The sequence below is a fragment of the Martes martes genome (genome assembly GCF_963455335.1).
Source record: "Martes martes genome assembly, chromosome: X".
Lineage (NCBI taxonomy): Eukaryota > Metazoa > Chordata > Mammalia > Carnivora > Mustelidae > Martes > Martes martes.
In genome coordinates, this window is record NC_137897.1 from 37,231,209 (window position 1) to 37,250,949 (window position 19,741).

The 19,741-nt window shown below is 42.1% G+C and overlaps 2 protein-coding genes across 3 annotated transcripts in view; one reads left to right on the forward strand and one right to left on the reverse strand.

The window, feature by feature from the left end:
* EFHC2 (EF-hand domain containing 2) overlaps window positions 1-19,741 on the reverse strand; it is a 186,538-nt gene that overhangs the window by 125,236 nt on the left and 41,561 nt on the right. The gene's annotated exons all lie outside the window — the stretch shown is intronic.
* On the forward strand, window positions 1,147-2,994 carry LOC308336971 (putative deoxyribonuclease TATDN2; the record flags this gene model as incomplete). Its single annotated transcript, XM_080794896.1, has 1 exon — window positions 1,147-2,994. One exon carries the CDS (start codon window positions 1,147-1,149, stop codon window positions 2,992-2,994), a length of 1,848 nt encoding a protein of 615 aa, XP_080651022.1.

Sequence of the window (19,741 nt, forward strand, 5' to 3'; positions counted from 1 at the left end):
CAGAAATGTTGAGAGAAAAAAAACCACAGAACTGAAAATGGTAATATGCTATAATTATAACTATGTTTCTTAAAAGCATGTATATTTAAACTATGTTTTAAAAACCATGTTTTCTAAAAGAATGGGGGGGAAAAAAGGAACAAACAGCCAATGATGGTGGCAGTTCCTAGGGAAGCCTGGCTGGGCCACAGATGGGGGGGTGGGCTTCTGGACCACAGAGGCAAGGTAGAAGAGGCAAGGGGGTGCTGGCGGGGGGGGCAACTAACTGGGGGGAGGTGGGGGCAGGAGCACAGTCCCTTGTTTGGGGGGGGTGACTATTTCCGCTGGCCAAGACTAGTGGGGGGAGAGGGGTATAAGCCTCCCCTTTTGCTCCAGGGCTGTGTTGGGTCCTAGCCTAGGCTCCAGGCGCCCTGTGTGTGGTCCCCAAAGCACACTGCAGTCTTTTCAAGGGCTTTAGCATCTAAGAAGGGCCTTGTTTTCTAAACCAAATGGAAGCGCCCTGTGTCCCGGAAGTGCTCTGTAGTCCCGGAAGTGCTTTGATACCCCCCCCCCGGAAGTAGCTCTGTGAGAAAGAGAAGGCGCTTCGAAATCTTGGAAGGAAGTTGTGACTTGGACGCCAGACGAAGCTTTCCCAAAATCTTGGATCTTTGCGATTTTTCCAAAGCGCTTTGAGGTCACACACTCTGTGGCAGGGCTTCGCCATCTCTGGAACACTGCGAACCATCATGGGCAGTTGAAAGAGTGGGGACGAGGTCGCTAAGCGGCCGGAGCGGCGCGAAGTTAAGTAGCAAGGGCAACACTCAGGTAGGGCCCCCCGGTTAATGCGGACGCCTCTGGGAGCCCACTGATGTGCCCTTTCCAACCAGCCACCTTCTAACTGTATTTCGTTCAGGAGAGGCCAGTGTCCCCCACCGTCTGAGAACACAGAAAGAGGACTTGCAGCTTTCAAGCTGAGGTTTTTCAGGGGTGCAGCCTGACAGGGGAAATTCCTCCCGCCCCCCCCAACCACCCCATTCCTCAGGACCAGGTGTGGGTGGAGCCTCTAAAAACGCCTGTTTCGGGGGGGAGGGGAGCACTTGGGGCTCCTCCCATCGGCGGACTCCCCTCTGCTCCAACTCTCCTGAGCTCAGCCCCTCCCTAGAGGAAATGGCTTCTCTCGAGGATGCCTACCGCTTTAGGAGCAGTTCCAGACAGAGCTCCCGTAACTCCACAAACTCTGAATTTGCAGCGCAGGCTGAGGGTCACAATTATAAGTCCGAGGACCCAAACAACGTCAGGAGAAAGAGTGCTACACTGCATGACCAAAGCGCTCCATTTATCTATGGGAAGGGTATCCAGGGCATCCTGGGAAAACTGATGCCAGAAGCAGAGGAAGCTGTTGGTGCAAAACCCAGCATAAGAGAGCGTCTCAGCCCTGGACAAAGACCTGCTAGGGTCGTCACCTTCTCTGCTTCTCCGAAAAAGCAGCCGCCAGCCCCCAAGGTTAGAGTGGAGAAGGAAATGATAGCGATAGACGTCAACAGTTTTGGTAACAGGAGAATGACTATCGATCCGCAGGAGAAACCCTGTAAGAAGTTGCCAGTTGACAGAACGGTGCTCAATTTTGAAAAAGGCCGCCCGGTCCTAAAATTTCTAGACAGATGTGACTGTTGTTCAGAGATCCAAAAGCATCAAGAAAGGGAGGCCATCGCTGAGCGCCCCTTTTCACTTAGTCACCCGCCTGGTGTAGAAGAGCTAGCTGCAGCCAGATTCCCTCAGGAGAAGCCAGTCTCCTTGGGTTTCTCAAGAGTTTCAAAGCCTCCATCCTGCACCACTGGTGGTGTACTGGACCAGCCTCATTTGCACGGGGGTCTGCGGCAGGCCTATACCAGCTACTGGAGCAGCAGTCCCCAGCCTTCTTACTCTCCCTCTGTGGGCAGCAGCAGCGACAGCACACCCCAGGCCGGGAGGAACAGCCGCAGCTTTTTCAGTAATTATCCCTCTGGCTCAGAAATGCACTTCCAAAACTGGTCCAGAGACTGGAAGGCATTAGAGGAAGGTCCGTCCCAGAACTTTCATGCCTCTTATTTCTCCAGAAGTTTAGAAGCCCAGCAGCAAACCATCCAAGAGGAGACCCCGTCATATCCTTTTGGAGAATATGCATCTAATTTTGGGCCCAGATGCCACTGGAATCGAGGCCTAGGTCATGGTTTCATTGACACCCATTGCCACTTGGATATTCTCTACTCCAAGCTGTCTTTCAAAGGGACCTTCAGCAAGTTCACAGAAATGTACAACTATACCTTCCCTAAGGAATTTCAGGGCTGTATCTCCGATTTCTGTGATCCTCGCACACTAAGGGATGGCCTCTGGGAGGAGCTGCTGAAAGATGATCTGGTTTGGGGAGCCTTCGGCTGTCACCCCCATTTTGCACGTTACTACAATGACACTCAAGAGAGAAAGCTTCTCTACGCCTTACGGCACCCCAAGGCCATAGCGTTTGGAGAGATGGGCTTAGATTACTCTTACAAGTGCACCACCCCGGTCCCACAGCAGCACAGGGTATTTGAGAGGCAGCTGCAGCTGGCCGTGTCTCTGAAGAAGCCCCTGGTGATCCACTGCCGAGAAGCTGACGAAGATCTGCTGGGCATCATGAAAAGAAGAGTGCCCCCTGACTACAAGATCCATAGGCATTGCTTCACGGGCACCTACCCGCTCATCGAGCCCCTCTTGAAGTATTTTCCCAACATGTCTGTGGGGTTCACAGCGGTCTTGACCTACTCTTCCGCCTGGGAGACCCGCGAGGCTCTGAAAATGATCCCACTGGACAGAATCGTCGTGGAAACTGATGCACCCTACTTCTTGCCTCGTGGGGTTCCCAAAAGCGTCTGCCAGTATACCCACCCGGGCCTGGCCCTGTATACGGTTCGAGAGATTGCCAGAGTCAAAGGTCAGCCTCTCTCCTACACCTTGGCCGTCTTGCGCAAGAACACTAGTTACCTTTACAATCTTTAAGCAAAGAGGGTATCGTCAGGAGTCTTCCAGGAAAGGGGGATGAGCAGCCCAACAGCACAGACTTGGTTTGAACTCTGCCTGTGTCCCAAGGTCTAGGACGTGTTCAGCGAGTCCACTGGGACAGAAAGAGACTATAATAGGATGCTTGCCTCAAAACCTTTTCATGAGACTTCTGCTTCCGGCTGGTAGGGTGGGGTGCAAAAGAGTGGAAGGAGGGTAGAGGGAACTGCTCTCAACGTTATCAAGGTTTTTTCCTCCCAGCCAAATTGTGCCAGGGTAGGCAGCAAAGAAGAAAGGGTTCCATAGGGTCAGCGAGTTGACTAATCCAAATCCCTGTTCTCTGCTACCTGGGTTTTTGAGCAGTCAGTGCATAAAGTCACCCTCCTTCCTATTTGCCCTTCAAGAAACAAACAAACAGCAAAGAAGGTTGAATTTTAAAAGTGAGCTAGGTAATTTGTTCTGTTGATTCCCAAAATGTATTTGTTATTATAGGAATTCTAGAACCCATATGGTTTGTTCTTAAGTTCATAATTCAGTGGCTGTGCAACTTGCAATTTCTTATTTCTAAAGATAAACCAACACTAGCATTTCATCACAAAGGAAATCGATTTAGATAAAAATTAGTCTGTTGATAGTCAGAATGGGCCGGGTGTGTGGCGGCGGGGAGCTCTCCATGGAGGAGCTTAGAGTGACGGGAGCCAGATCAGTCGAATCTTAGAGCAGCACTGAGATGAGTTTCATATCTGAGCTGAACTCCCGACGCTTGTATAATTGCACACCTCTCACATAACCAGTATATTAATAGCAACTGTTATTCAGATTGCTCTGACTCTTAACAAGGCCCAACTGTATACCACTGAGAAATGCTGTTCTCCTGAAGGACAGAAATGGAGAAGAGCTTCGGGTGCCCACTGGGCAAACAGCCATCCTTCCTGTGAGATTAAAAGGAACCCACATATTTGAGTTCCAAAATCTAACTTTGTAAGCCAAAGCACACACCTAAATCCAGGAGTCTCTTGATGAAAATAGGCCCAGCATACTCCAGACTTCTCTAGTTTCCCGCGGGCCCATTTATCTAGATCCAAAAAAATCTGCCGGCTCCTCACCATCTGGTTCTTAGCTCAGAAGTCTCCTCCACAGAGAAGCCTTCCCAGACTACCATGTACACAGTGCTCCCCTCACCAGGGGAGAAAAAAACTGCTTGGCTTCCTGTTTTGATTTAATCCTAGCACTCAGCACTGTCTGCAAATTGTGTATTTACCTGTGTGTTTGTTGGTTATCTTCCCCACTAGGTTTATAAGCTTGTCAGTCCTGTTCACACCCCCATACACCTTGTACATATACCCAATGTTAGAATAGTGCCTGGAACAGTGCAGGCACTCAGCAAAGATTTCTCGAGTTAACCTATGAGTGAACAACAGACTTCACTGACCCCTGTGAGTTAATGACAATATTTAAGCAGGGGGTCAGATATTAGGGAGAGAAGAGAGAAAGAAACCATCTTATTTCTAGCACCCCCTCTAACTTAAAAGGCAAGGATTAAAAGGCACCCATATTCTGCTGTTGAGAGGTCCTCTATTAAAGAGAAAGAAATATCAAGGTGAAACCCTACCAGGAACTTGACAGTTCAGCTTTCCTAAAAATAACACTGAGTAGGTCATAGATTTTTCCCCTTTGCTGGGAATCCATTTGGAGGAGGAAGTATCAGTGTAAGAAAGCTGTAAGTGCTTTACTTTGCTTTAGTAGGACCAAAAGAAGTTGAAGCGATGAGAAAGGTGCAAGTTGATTATATTTTCATGACAGGAAACCTTCAAAAACGAAGCCGGTATTTGAAGAAGTTTTTTCTTTTCCCCATTTAATGTACACTGTAAATAGACTTTGCGCAAAATGTGTCCTTCAACCCACAGGAGCCCTGACCTTTTCATAAAGGATTGCCGGAAAGAAGGTTCTATGGACACACATAATGGGGAAACACTGAGTTCTACAAAATTTAGATTTTGGTGGGGGAGGTGGAGGAAACTCACATGCCCTTTGATAAGCTAATGTTAGCTAATGTGAGCTAACTTCCTCAAAGTTAATTCCTTGGATTAATTTGAGGTACAATTCAACAAGCTCAAGTTCTTTGGGAACGCCAGCTTGGAAAAACGTGACTTCAGGTCACACTTTTGCTGTTGCGGTCCCCTTGTCACATTGTGGACGTGCCTCTATTTCTCACATCCTCTCTTGCTATATAAGATCCACAGAGAACAAAACATCATTTAATCTGATCCTAGCAAAGTGATGTTACCAAGGGGGCATTTTAACAATGGGTCTGAGTGAATAACAGCATATCTAAGTACACATTCCACAAGATAAAGAGATTGTATGTATATAGCAATTAATTTTCCTCTACAAAAAGAAATGGAGAAAACACAATCTTCTTACCTGCATAGATTATATTCGGCAGTGTTTCTAACACACAGGAGAGAGCCTTGCCATAATTCAGCTTTATTTCATTGGGAATGAGAGTGAGCAATGTAGTTTTTTTCTGAGTGTAGTATATCCAGAGTGGCCCAAATCAAAAATCCAGATCTTCCTTTACTTATTTCATGAAGGTAGTAAAGAGCACTTCGTCTATTCATGTTACTAGTAAAAACAAACTATCAAAACTTTGTGATCGAGATGTGCAAAATTTGGGGCACTCTGTAAATGGCTTTCTAGTGATAGAGATTCCATTGAACCTCAAAGAATGATTAGAATTCATTTGTTTGCATGGCACTTCAAAATTGGTGGGTCTGCTCTCACATTCTAGAGGCTTCAGAGAGCCATGAAGGCGACCGGTGATCTAGAAATTCAATTTGCCGTTAGTGGTCTCCGGGCCATTGGTCAGCCCAGAGTCACAAGGCCTCTTGGGCCCATTACCAGGCTCCCTGAACCCTGGCACTCCTTTGACTGCATGTCAATATTTTGCTGCTCTTAAATTTTAGAAAGGCAGCTGTTTTCTACCTTTAAAAAAGCTCCACAAGAACGAACTCCCTACTTAGGGAAAGATTTTGTTGTTTTAGTTAGTCTTTATTCATATGCAAAATTAGTCCCTGCTTATTATAGGATTTTTGTGACAACTCAAGAGCACAAAGTAGGATAAAAATAGGCCATAATACTTAGAGACAGTCACTTTAACAACCGGAGTGGCTCCGTGGCAGTGTTCTTGATATTTCTGTAGTTATTGTCAATTCCAGTATTGTAGTCTTTGAATCAGTTTTGCTAATGTTTACTAGAATTTTCACTTCATAGTTAGCATAAGCTAGACATGTCATTTCCTCTGAATTTGTGATTTAAATACATTATTTTGTATATCTTGGTTTGCTATCCTGAGCAAATGAGCTAGAAGTTTACTAATTCTATTGTCGGTTTTAAAGATTCAACTCTTAGACTTTTTATTCAAATCTATTCTGTTTATGGTTTTATAAAATCCTGACTCCCCCCGCCCCCACCTTCAGTTGCTGAATGATCTGTTTTATTGTGTTGTTGTTTTTTCCTAATGCCTTACATTAAATGCTTAGTTTATTTTTAATTTCGGGGGTAAGAACAAGGCATCCAATACCATAAATCTGCCTCTAATTGTAACTCTGTTCTATCTATAGGATTTTTTATTTTCATGAAGTTTACTTTTCCACTGTAAAGATTAATATATAAAGTATTACCAATATATGAACAGAGAGGAACAGAAAGTACAGGTTTTTTCTGCTACCTGGAGCCCACTGTTTTGTTCATGTCTTCCCTTTAAGGTAACTGTGATTATATAGCTACGTCAAATTTTATGTACTTTTAAAAAAATGCATGGTTTCATGCCCATACTTACTGAAGATTTACATACTACAACATCCCCGCACAGTGGGATCAATATACATTGTTTCTGTTCTGATGTATTTCTCTTTCTTTCTTTCTTTTTTAACGTAGCTAGAAACACAAAGCATGTATGTTTTTTAAGCAAAGCTAAAGAAAGAACATGTGCAGGTCCTAGGGAAAGACAATATAAAGATAAGCTTTTTTTTTTTTCTTTTGATTGAGGGAGATTTTCCTTGTATTCATTATTTTTTAAGAATTTTAGTTGAAGTATTAATTCCAAAGATTAGTATCTACTGCAATTTATCTAAGTAGAGAAAAGTAATAGGTTTTTCTTTTTTTATCTCCCTGTATTGTATTTGGGGCTCATTTCATTGTTGTTCATTATAATTTTATCTTTCAATAAACATTTTAAAATGTTGAAGTTTTTATTTTATAATCATAAGGTTTCTATTGCTCATCACTAATCCTTTTATTTCATGACTTCACCAGGGTTGAACTGTTTAATTTGCTTTATAATAGGCTGGAGTGCATCTTCGAGCAACTTCCTCAGGAAAAGTATGCGGATGGCGTATTTATGAGAAATCACATATCTGAGAATATCTTTCCACTGTTTTCACTAATGAATAACACCTCGGCAGAGTCTAGTATTTCTGGGTCACAAACATTTTCCTGTAAAAGTTACAGACATTGCTTCACTGTCTTCTGGCATTTAATGTTGCAGAGAATTCTAATGCTAACTTCTGCTTTGGGGGTTAAACTTCTTTTTCTGATCAGGATGTTTGGTAATTTCTTTGCTTTATCCCTGAAATTAACAGAAAAATTGCCAAACTATATCAAATTATTTTTCTCTCTTCTGTTACGTTCTCTGGTACATGGTAAGGACTCAGTCTTCAGGTCTGTGTCTTTTTAAAGTCAAGAAGGTGGGATCTGTTTTTATTATTTTCTTATAATATGCCTAATTGCTTTGGCTGCTTTTAATCTAGCTTCTAATTCTTTCAGAACATCTGTCTGTATATGAGAACTCTGCTCTTTGTCCAGTCTTTCATTATGCATCTTGTGTTCTTAGAGCTGAACTTGCTCCACATTGGGGGAGAATTTGTCAGGTTTGCCTTTACCATCACTCATCTCATTTTCTCCAACTTTCACTTTTTTCTTTACCAATATAATGCATCTTTGAGTTCCCTCACACTTCTTCCTTCTTAAGCGAGCTCCCTTTGCCTCTCTGCCTAGAGTCTTATTCAGCAATATTTTAAATTTATTCTCTTGCTCTATTTTCTTCCTCCAGCTTTCACCCCCCAGAGATTGCTTTCACTGCTTCCTTCATTCTGTTACTTCCGTGCACTCAACAGAAAGCACAGAGCAAATTGTTATCAAAAGTATTCATTTTTCCTATAGAAAATATTTTTCTTCCTCTGCCTCTTAAATACTCTACTCTCCTATGTTTATATCGCGGGCTTTTCGGAAACCCTATGTTGGCTTTCTTTGTTCATTCTTGAACAAAGAACCATCTATCCAGACTGGTGTTTTCCCCCAAAACAGGGTGGGTAGGATTCCACTCTCCCTTCCTTCACCAGCCATTCTGAGGTTTTTTGATTCCTCCTTCCACTGGGAGGCTGGTTGATAGAAATTCACATACAGCAGGTTAAGAGAAGTAGGGAGAGAGGTGGCGGCCGTGAGTAGTTCCCTAGGGGAAAAACTTTCCCATTTTCCATATAAACATTTTCTAAATTGACCTGACCTCTATCTACTCCAGGAACAGAGCCAGTCCTTCCTGCAAACCGCCTGTGGCGACAGAGCCATACCCTAATGCAACTATTCCCGGGGCTCCTCCTGACACTCCTAAGCCATCAATGGCTGTGTCAGTGAGCCAAGTGCAAGCCCCTACAGGTGGTCCTAACCGCCCCCCCACCCCACCCACCCCCCACCCCGGCTCAATTCTTGACACTTTTTTTTTTTTTTAATGAAGTGAAACTGCCAGGTTGTTGGCTTCAGTACATTTCCTCAATATGAGCCCATCTGCACTACACCTAGTGGTAATTCCTCCAAGATTTCAGCACAAAGATGGACCTACCACCCCCAACCTCCAACACTAATAGCGTCTCTCCATATTTTAAAATGTTGCAGTCATTTTAATTGGGACTGCGAAGGTGAAGAGGTTCATCTAAATATCAAGGCTCAAGTTAGAATCTCACTCCAAATTCTCAATTTTTTCCTCTCACTTTTTTTTGATAAATTTGTGTTCCTATGGATACTGTGTTTAAATAGGCATATCTTATTTTAAGAAAATTCAACTTATACAATTCTGAATCTCATTTAGCTTGCTGAACACAGGAGAGGGTCAGTAAAGGTAAGTTGAATGACAGAAAATACAAAATAGAGATGACTTCTAAAGAATTTTTTATTACAAAAATATTATCGTCATAAATCTACTTATGATCTGTGCTCAAATTTTTCATGACTAAATCTAGGGCTTAAGATGAAACACACCTATATGGACAGTGTAAGCATCCATCAAATTTATTTTTACTTGTCTGCTGCTTCTTAAGACCTGATTTTATGATGCATAAAAGGGAAAAAAGATGTGGCTAGAATATTAGAACATTCTTCTTGTGGCTTTATCACTAATTAACCATATAACTGGTGCAAACCACTGAAACTCCTTTGTTTGCTGGTTAACCTTTCAGCAAAAAATTAGAAAATCAACACCTGCTAACCACAGGACAGTGCAACACTATTTAAAGGACTAAGAAAATTATGTATATATAACAGAGCTTTGGAGAGAAAATGAATGTATAAAAATACTGAATAATATATAAATCAGTGTAGGATGCAAAGCTGGAAGCTTAAAAATACTGTCAAAACCACATCTAAAATAGTCTTTTCACATCCTTATGGAATCTATTGAGCAAGGCAATTAAAAAACACTTGATATTACTAAGAGAAAAGGTTCAGATCCACTGCTTTAAATCAGACATCCTGGGAAAATAATTAGAACTAGAAGGGATCACACCTCATCCAAAAGAAATCATGCTGTGAATCATGGAGTTTCATAAACTGAATAGAGAAAACTGAATATTGAAATATTCAGTATAAAATATACAAAAGAAAAACAGCACCTATAATATGAAAGATAAAGGGAAAATATAGTTGGTAAAAAATATATATGACATTTATCAAATATATGTGTGTGTGTATGTGTATAAATTTTTTTTTCTCCCAGAGGATATATATGAGAACTGAGGTAAACATGCCCCCTCATGCCACCATATTGAGATACATGGTTTCAAGGTGGGATTCTACCTGAAAGAGTCAGAAAAAAGATGCTTAGGAAGGATGACTTGTGTGTTCTCTTCCAATTAAAATAATCCATTCTGTCATTCTAGTAATTACCCAATAAACTGGACTCCCCAGTACACTGCATTGCCCTACGGGTTTCAAAGTTTGTTATTTACTTCCCACAAGTGCATCAACAGCTGAGACCACAAAATGGATACTCAATACAAGAAAGGCTCCTTTATCAAAAGCAAAGTAATACAGACCAAGTGAGTTACAGAGCACCTGCCAAATTGAAAGCTGTGTGTGGAGGGTAAATCTCTCAAGACAGTCTCTCCAGCTCTCAGGATTGTACAGTCAAGTAAGGGAGATGAGATTATATGCAAATAACTCCAAAGCAGGGTATGGTATCTCCAAATAATTATAATGCATTGGCTATAAAATGAAAAGTCATTAGAGATTCAGTAATATTTTTAATTTTTTTAAAGATTTTACTTATTTATTTGACAGAGAGAGAGATCACAAGTAGGCAGGGAAGCAGGCAGAGAGAGAGAGGGGCGGGGAAGCAGGCCTCCCGCTGAGCAGAGAGCCCGAAGTGGGGCTTGATCCCAGGACCCTGAGACCATGACCTGAGCCGAAGGCAGAGACTGTAACCCACCCACTGAGCCACCCAGGCGCCCCTCAATAATATTTTTAAAAATCCATTTGGTGTACCTTGCTGAGTCCTGCTATGTGTCAGGCACTGTGCTAGACTCTTGAGATTCAAAGATAAATGAAAAATCGGCAACATTGGTCAAGTAGTCAGAATGGATCAGACAATGTGCTCGGTGCTTTTATGCTCTACCTCATTTACCCCTCACAACACATCAACAACATAGGGGATATTGTGATCATTGCTTTACAGAAATCAAGGTTTAGGATGCTAAATAATTTACCGCAGGACTCAAAATAAGAGAATGGGATAGCTGGGGTTAGAACTCAAACTGCCTGGGTGCCTGGGTGGCTCAGATCGTTAAGCGGCCGCCTTCGGTTCAGATCTCCGGGTCCTGAGATCTAGCCCCACATGGGCTCCCTGCTTAGCGTGGGGAGGGGGGTAGTCTTCTTCTCCCTCTCTCTCTGCCTCTCCCCACCACTCATGCTCTCTCTCTTTGTCAAATGAATAAACAAAATCTTAAAACAGAAAAAGAGAAAAGGAAAAGAACGCAAACTGCCTAGCTTCAGAGGCCACAAACTTATCATGATCTCCCAAACTGCCACAAAACCCCAGTACACTTCAGCTCCGTGGAAGACACAGAGAAGCCTAATGGGGCTATTGTAATAGCGTTTCAAGGTACTCCGGTAGGAGATGTGACTAACCACCCGAGAGCATCAAGAAGAAGGCAGCACGTCCAGGTGACATCTGAAATGGGTCTTCAAGGTTGAGAGATGGAAGGAGAACTCCACATACGGACAAGTGGGGAAGGGCATTCTCTGCAGAGGGAGCAGCATGTGCAAAGTTACAGGACCATGTTAGTGCTCCCAGACGGCGGTCCTGCAAGTCATTCTGTGTGGCCGAAAGCTGAATGGGAAAGGGAGGGCAGAGGTGATGAGATTAGCAAAGCACAAGAGTCAGACAGGTGGTCCCTGGGTCACGCAAAGTTGAGTCAAAGGACTGTAGACGTTTTGGAAAGTTAACTCTGTAGCAGCATGGACAGTTGAGGGAGAGGAACAGATTGGAGGCAGGGATGCCACTGAAGAGGCTGCTCTCCAGGGGAAAGACGTGAACTAGCAGAGCAGTGACAGCCTTGGGAAAGAAGCGGATGGAAAAAGGATTTCAGAGGGAGGCGAGAGAAAACTTAGGTCGACAGTGACAGAGGGAGCACAATGGTGATTCTCTTATTTGCTTAAACATAAAAATATGTAACATCATGATGTAACATTTAGATAATAAGCCAAACGTGCACACTCTCAGCATGATGGTTTATTCCAAAAGATGGAGCAACCCACTAGCAACTGAAAAGTCCATCTCATCTGAGATCACTGAAGAAACTCTACAGGTGATCCAAATTTATGCTCTACATCTACACTTCCCCCAAAATGCCTTTCCTCTTCTTTTTCAATTTTCAATAGTCTCTTCACTTCCTCACCACTGCTTCTGTCCATGATCTCTCTCTCTCTCTCCCCACCCCCACTTCAGGCTTCTTCGTTTCTTACATCCCCCAAAACCCGAGAGTCTAACTGAAAGACTCAGAATAATCCTCAGCAGATAGAGGAGGGGGAAAATAAGCATGAGCAAAGCCAAAGTTTTGTTCAGCACACAGGGCATGGGGGGCAAAAAGAGAAAGCTGAGAGCACATCTGAAGAATATTATTCCGGGGGGCGCCTGGGTGGCTCCGTTGTTTAAGCATCTGCCTCTGACTCAGGTCATGATCCCAGGGTCCTGGGATCGAGATCCACATCAGGCTCCCTGCTCAGCGGGGAGCCTGCTTCTTCTCTCCCTCTGCTTGTGCTCTCTCTCTCAAATAAATAAATAAAATCGTAAAAACAAACAAACAAACAAACAAGAATATTAACCCAGGGGGTCTCAGTGGCTCTCAGTTAAGCATCCGATGCTTGGTTTCAGCTCAAGTCATGATCTCAGGGTCATGGGTCCAGGCCTGCATCAGGCTCCATGCTCTGCACAGAGTCTGCTGGAGATTCTCCCCCTCTCCTTGTGCCCCTCTCCTCACTCATACACACACCTGCATGAGCTCTCTCTCTCTCTAAAATAAATAAATAAAAACTTAAAAAAAAAAGAATATTATCTCCACTACATGTCAGTAAGAACCAAAGTTTTAATTAACAAAGCTAACTGTAAAAGTCAACTAGGCCAGAATTGAAAATAGTTTTATTTGGGGGGCACCTCGGTGGCTCAGTGAGTTAAGCCTGGACCTTCGGCTCAGGTCATGATCTTAGGGTCCTGGGATCAAGCCCCACATCAGGCTCTATGCTCCTCAGGGAGCTTGCTTCCCCCTCTCTCCCTGTCTGCCTCTCTGCCTACTTGCGATCTCTCTCTCTCTGTGTCAGATAAATAAATAAAACCTTTTTTTTTTTTAAAAAGAGAGAGAATCGTTTATTTTTGACAAACACAAATGCAAAAATAAATTCCCTGAAATACTAGATGAAAAAAATCAACAGTAGAACCAGAGACAGAGAGAGAGAGAGAATTAACATATACCCAAAATGGTTTCATATTTTAAGCTATAAAGAAAGAAAAGAACAGGGTGGACTGCAAAGGAAATAAAGGGCCTATAAGAAGTTTCTACAACCCAGATGATGATGGTATAAAATCTTTGAGTATAAGTTCAGAATAGTCAGAATGTAAACACAGTTGTAGTAGTCTATTACTGACTGCTATTGGTTCTGAATAATGAAAAAATAAAGTAATAATAAAGGTAGTTATTTATCACCTTTCCTGCTAAAAGACCATTAAGTGAATTTGCTAAAATAGAACAGACACAACAAAATGTCTCATTTAAGTAAGAGAAGACTTTTAAAAACTATCCTAATACCCACAACATAAGTGGAATACTAGGAAATACCTAGGAAGAGAAATGCACGAATAGTTTAATGGTCACTTTTTAGAACTCCCTGGTCTCACTGGCAGCATCTCCAAACATTCTTCTGGAATATGCCACAATTTGTGCCAAAAAGAATACAAGAGACCTGCAGCACAAGTGATGACTAGCACAGTCCCTGTTTATGCTTCCCTTCCCCGAGAAACACCACCCCCTCTACCTCATCTTAAGAAAATAAGCCAGGGGCGCCTGGGCGGCTCAGTCAGTGGAGCATCCAACTCTTGATTTCAGCTCAGGTCATGATCTCAGAGTCATGAGACTGAGCCCTACATCAGGCTCTGTGCACAATGGCGAGTCTGCTTGAGATTCTCTCTCTCCTTCTCCCCTCTGCCCCCCATCCCCCCCAAACCCTACATTCTCACTCTAAAATAAATAAGTCTTTTAAAAAAGAAAAAGAAAAAGAAAGAAAGGAAAGAAACCAAATCTTGGCAAAGGGGTGGGGGATGGGGGGTGGGGGACTGAAATTTTCCTGACTATTTACTATGAGCTGGGCCCTTGACATGCATTGTTCACCCGATGCTCACAGTAACTCTAAGGTAGTTTTGTTAGTCTTCCTTGACAGATAAGGGAATTGCAACCAAAAGAGGTTAAAAACATAGCCAGGAAGAAACAGGTAATAAATGATAAATCCAGGTTCCGAACCCATGTGTCTGACTGAAAAGCCTTGCTCTCCCCTCTATACCGAAGAGCCTCCCAATGGCGGGGGCGGGGAGAGGGGTGTTGCAGGAGCACTGTGTTCCGAAGGGAAACCTGACCCATACAGAGTTCATTTCAAACAACACTTCATTTGGGGTGATATACACACCTGGGGTCCAACCCAAGGGGTAAAAGGAAGAGACCTGCTGTAACAACACTGATGAGGATGATGACAGTGACGGTTAAACTCTCCTAAGAAAAGGTGTCAGCAATTGCAAAGCCTGAAATGGAGAGAGACCAAGTAGGGAGAGGGAAGAAAGTTATACGGAACCTTCACAACAGAAGAGGAATAAAAATGAATCAAAGTAAAGAGAATGAGAAGGAAGAGACTGAAGTCCTATAAAAGAGAAAAAGAAAGAGAAGAGGTCAAAAGAATGGAAGAGGAAGGGATAAAAAGGTTGATAGAGGGGCACCTGGGTGGCTCAGTGGGTTAAGCCTCTGCCTTCAGCTCAGGTCATGATGCCAGGGTCCTGGGATCGAGCCCCGCATCAGGCTCTCTGCTCAGCAGGGAGCCTGCTTCCCCCTCTCTCTCTCTCTGCCTGCCTCTCTGCCTACTTGTGATCTCTGTCTGTCAAATAAATAAATAAAATCTTAAAAAAAAAAAAGGTTGATAGAGGGGATGAAAGAAAAGCAAGGGGGAAACATTGAAAAAAGAGTGGAGATAACCATCCCCACCTCCCTCTGCGTAATGCCATATTCGGGCCCTACCTGCCACCTCTCCGTTTCCAATGTCCTAAAAACCACCATGCTTCCCCAGTTACTTACCTCTCTGATAAAAGGTATGATAATGACATGTGTCCCTGGAGAATCCTCTTTATTAAAAGAACTATTACCACACTAAATAGCAAGGCGAATTTCATAGGCAGAACAAAAATTTAAATGGAGGAATATAATTAAAATAAATAGAAGGATATGGATAATTCTAAATCCTTAAAATGTTTAAAAAACCTCTGAAGGGGGTTAGGAGAGTAATTTAGTTGAAAATATAAAACCAGCATGGTTAAAAATAAAGGGCCATCAATCCGGATGATGAGAAATGATTACACAAACACCCAGAGATCGCCATGGTGGATTATGACATGAATGGCGGCACTCTTTATATACATGGTATTTTCAAAGCTGTCCCTCAAATCTTAAATCCCAAACAGTGAGTCAGACTCCAAAGAGGACCACTGTAACACTCCATTTATATGAAGTTTAAGAACAGACAAAACTAATCTATGGTGGCGCACCTGGGTGGCTCAGTTGGTTAAGCATTTGCCTTTGGCTCAGGTCATGATCCTGGAGTCCTGGGATCAAGCCCCGAGTGGGGCTCTCTACTCAGCAGGGAGCCTGCTTCTCCCTCTCACTCTTCCTGCTTCTCCATCTTCCTCTGCCTGCTGCTCCCCCTGCCTATACTCATTGTTTCTCTCTCTCTGTCAAATAAATAAAAATCTTCAAAAAAAATAAAAAATAAAACCCTGGTCTATGGTTGTGGAAGTCAGAGCAATGGAGGAGGATGGAATGGAAGGGGGCACGAGGGCATATTCTGAGGTGGTAGAGATATTCTGTATGGTGTCTCGGTGGTGGTTACACAGATGCATACTTTGATCAGAATTCCTGGAACTTTATGCTTAAAATGGGCACATTGCATCTTATGTAAATTGTACTTCCCTTAATAAAGTTGATTTTAAAAATTAAAGTAGGGTTTACCTCAATAAGGTTGATTAAAATGAAGACTCAAACAGCAAAACCCTAGAAAAATACGATTATTATGTATCCTGATTGTGCTGGCTGTTACACAAACATATACATGTGGTAAAACTTCAGAGAAACAGGGGCGCCTGGGTGGCTCAGTGGGTTAAGCCTCTGCCTTCGGCTCAGGTCATGATCCCAGGATCCTGGGATCGAGCCCCACATTGGGCTCTCTGCTCGGCGGGGAGCCTGCTTTCTCCTCTCTGCCTGCTTGTGATCTCTGTCTTTCAAATAAATAAATAAAATCTTTAAAAAAAAAAACTTCAGAGAAACATAAACTAGGAAGAAAATATGAGTGAAATTCAACTGGTGAAATTCAAATAAGGTCCACAAGTTTAGTATTTTATACCAATGTCGATTTCTTGGTTTTGATAATATACTATGGTTATATAAGATGATATCATTGGGAAAACAAAACAGAAGAACTATCTTGTATCAATTTTGTAGCATCTTGTAAGTAAAAAATTATTTCAAAAAATTTTTCTTAAAAGAGAACAAAAATTATATAGTCAGTGTTTTCTACTATAACCCACCATCAACGTTACAAAGGGAGGAGCTTATAACACAGCATAATCCTGCAAATACAAAAATTGCCGAAGGGAAATCACTTTGTAAATGTTTCCAATGAACCTGCAGCTAGTGTGTATTCATTTTTTAAAAGATTTTTTATTTATTTATTTTTGAGAAACAGAGAGAGAGAAAGAGAGCAAGTGAACATGAGCAGGGCAGGGGGGGCGGGTGCTGGCGGCTCGGGGTGGGGAGGCAGAGGAAGAAACAGACTCCCCGCTGAGTAGTGAGCCCACTGTGGGGCTTGTTCCCAAGACCCTGGGATCACAACCTGAGCCAAAGGCAGATGCTTAACGGACTGAGCCACCCAGGCACCCGTAGTCCATTGTCAGAGGGAGAAAATACATAAAATGAAAAGGACTCAACAGATTAAAAATTCAGAACAAAATAAAAATCCACCAAAAATATGTCAACAAACTGAACCTAAGAATTCCTACCTTGTGAAGTCAAGTATTACATATAACCAAGATTGTATGTTTAAAAACAAACTGATGTGCACGGGGAACAGTCACATGAGGAGGCAGCAAGAGAGTCTAGCCATTTGGAAGCTAAGGAGAAAGCCTTAAGAGGAACACTGATAGCACGTTTGATTTTGGACTTCTAACCTCCAGAACTGAGAGAAAATAAATTTCTGTGGTTTAAGGCACCAAGTCTACAGTATTTTGTTATGGCTGTCCCAGCAAACTAATACACTAGACTATAATTTATATACCATAAAATTTACTTCTTGTGGATATCCAGTTCAGTGACTCTTTATAAATTTATAGAGTTGTGCAGTCTTCATTACAATCTAGTTTAGGACATATCCGTCACCCCCCAAAAACCTCCCTCCCCCACCACCAGCCCTGGCAACTACTGATCTGCTTTCTCTGATATACTTGCCTTTTCTAGGATTTCAGAAAGATGGAATCATACGATATAAAGTCTTCTGTGTCTCCTTAGTATGTTTTTGAGGTTCATCTATGTTGTAATATGCACCAATAGTTTCTTTTTATTACTGAAGAGTTTCCCCTGAATGGCTATACCACATCTTATTTATCCATTCATCAGAATGAGCATTTGGGTTATTCCCTGTTTGGAGCTATTATGAATAATAATGCTGTAATCATTCACATAATGTTTAATCAATTATGTTTTAATTTCTCTTAGATACATAGTGGGGTGTCTGCATGGCTCAGTCACTTAAGCATCTGACTTCAGCTCAGGATGTTAGGGTCCTGGGATCAAGCCCCACGTCTGGTTCCCTGCTCAGCGGGGAGCCTGTTTCTCCCTCTCCTCCTGGCTTGTGCTTGCTTTCGCTATCTCTGTCTCTCAAATAAATAAAATTTTTTTAAAAAAGAAAGATATGGGGGCGCCTGGGTGGCTCAGTGGGTTAGGCCTCTGCCTTCGGCTCAGGTCATGATCTCAGGGTCCTGGGATTGAGCCCCGCATTGGGCTCTCTGCTTAGCAGAGAGCCTGCGTGATATTTCTCTTTGTCAAATAAATAAATAAAATTAAAAAAAAAAAAAGAAAGATATGTAGGAAAGGAATTATGGAGTCACATGGTAAGTCTATGTTTAACTATTTAAGAAACTGCCAAACTGTGTTTCAAAATGGCATTATCATTTTACATTTCTACCAGGTATGTATGAAAGTTCCAGTTTCTCCACATTTTTTTAAAGATTTTTTTATTTATTTGACAGGGAGAGACACAGCAAGAGAGGGAACACAAGCAGGAGGTGTGGGAGAGGGAGAAGCAGGGAGCCCGAGGTGGGGCTCAATCCCAGGACCCTGGGATCATGACCTGAGCCCAAGGTGTATGCTTAACACTGAGTCACCCAGCCTCCCTGTTTCTCCACATTTTTGCCAACACTTGCTATTGCCAGTCCTTTTAAACTACAGCCATTATAATGTGTGTGTAGTAATTCACTCCAAGTTTAAGCTCAAAAAGACAATTCTAACTTTGTGCTAATGAGAACAAGCCACAGGCCTAATTACAGATAAAAAGTTTAGGCCTGAGGGGATGGTCTTAAAATTTTATCTAAACTAAATCTATATCTATAAGATATCTATCTATTATATCTATCTATTATAATCTTATCTATAACTAAATTATTATAAATAATTAGTTATTACTAGTATAAATCATGAGTAATTTTATTTTAGCTTTTAAAAAAGAGGAGGGGAAAAGAACTCTCTCTTCGTTAGTAAGAGAAACATTTGTGAATCTCATTGTTTTTATTCCAAAACCATTTATTCCAAATTTGGATTTTTTTTATTGACTGTCTTTTGAATTTCAAAAGATTAGAGAAATCCATAGTGTATGATGAAATGTGTAACTATCACTTTAACATAAATGTAAAGGATGTAATTTTGTGTTTTACACTTAATGATAAATGAGAATACGTAGTTGGAAATTTGGGATAGGACATGTTTGATTTCAGACAAGCCTTTTAATTTCTTTTCTAAGAATGGCTGAAGATTAATGTAATCATGATATAAAGCATGGGATTTAAATTACAATGTATTATAATCATATTGTGCTATAATGATACATATTGATGTCCTTTATGGAATGATTCTAACAGGATTCAGATAATCTGAAAATTACATAAACCCACTGAAAATTTTTCATTCGAAATTTGGGGTATGGTTTACAGGTATAATATCTAACACATTTTCTAGTTATTTTTTAAAACAGAATTACATTTTGTTTTTATAGACTCTAAATGATAGGTTATAACATTCCTAATTGGCTTTAGGCAAAACTTCCATAATTGGTATTCATGTGTTGTTCTTTGCTAATCATATGAAATTCTAATGTGTTTGGTCGCTCCTTGATCACCCTGTAGGAAAATGAAAACTTTTGCCTGGTGCTGGATGAGCAGGAAAAATCAGCCCCTGACATCTAGGAGCCAGCCGGGCAGCGTGCACTGGCTTTGGTGCTGCTATGGGCTGGGCCGGCAGCCACAGCTAGGCCTTGTGTCATCCTGCAGCACATGGACACTTTCAGAGAACACTTTTCAGAAGACACCAACCTCAGACAAGGCCACTCTTTGTCTGGTGATGGATGA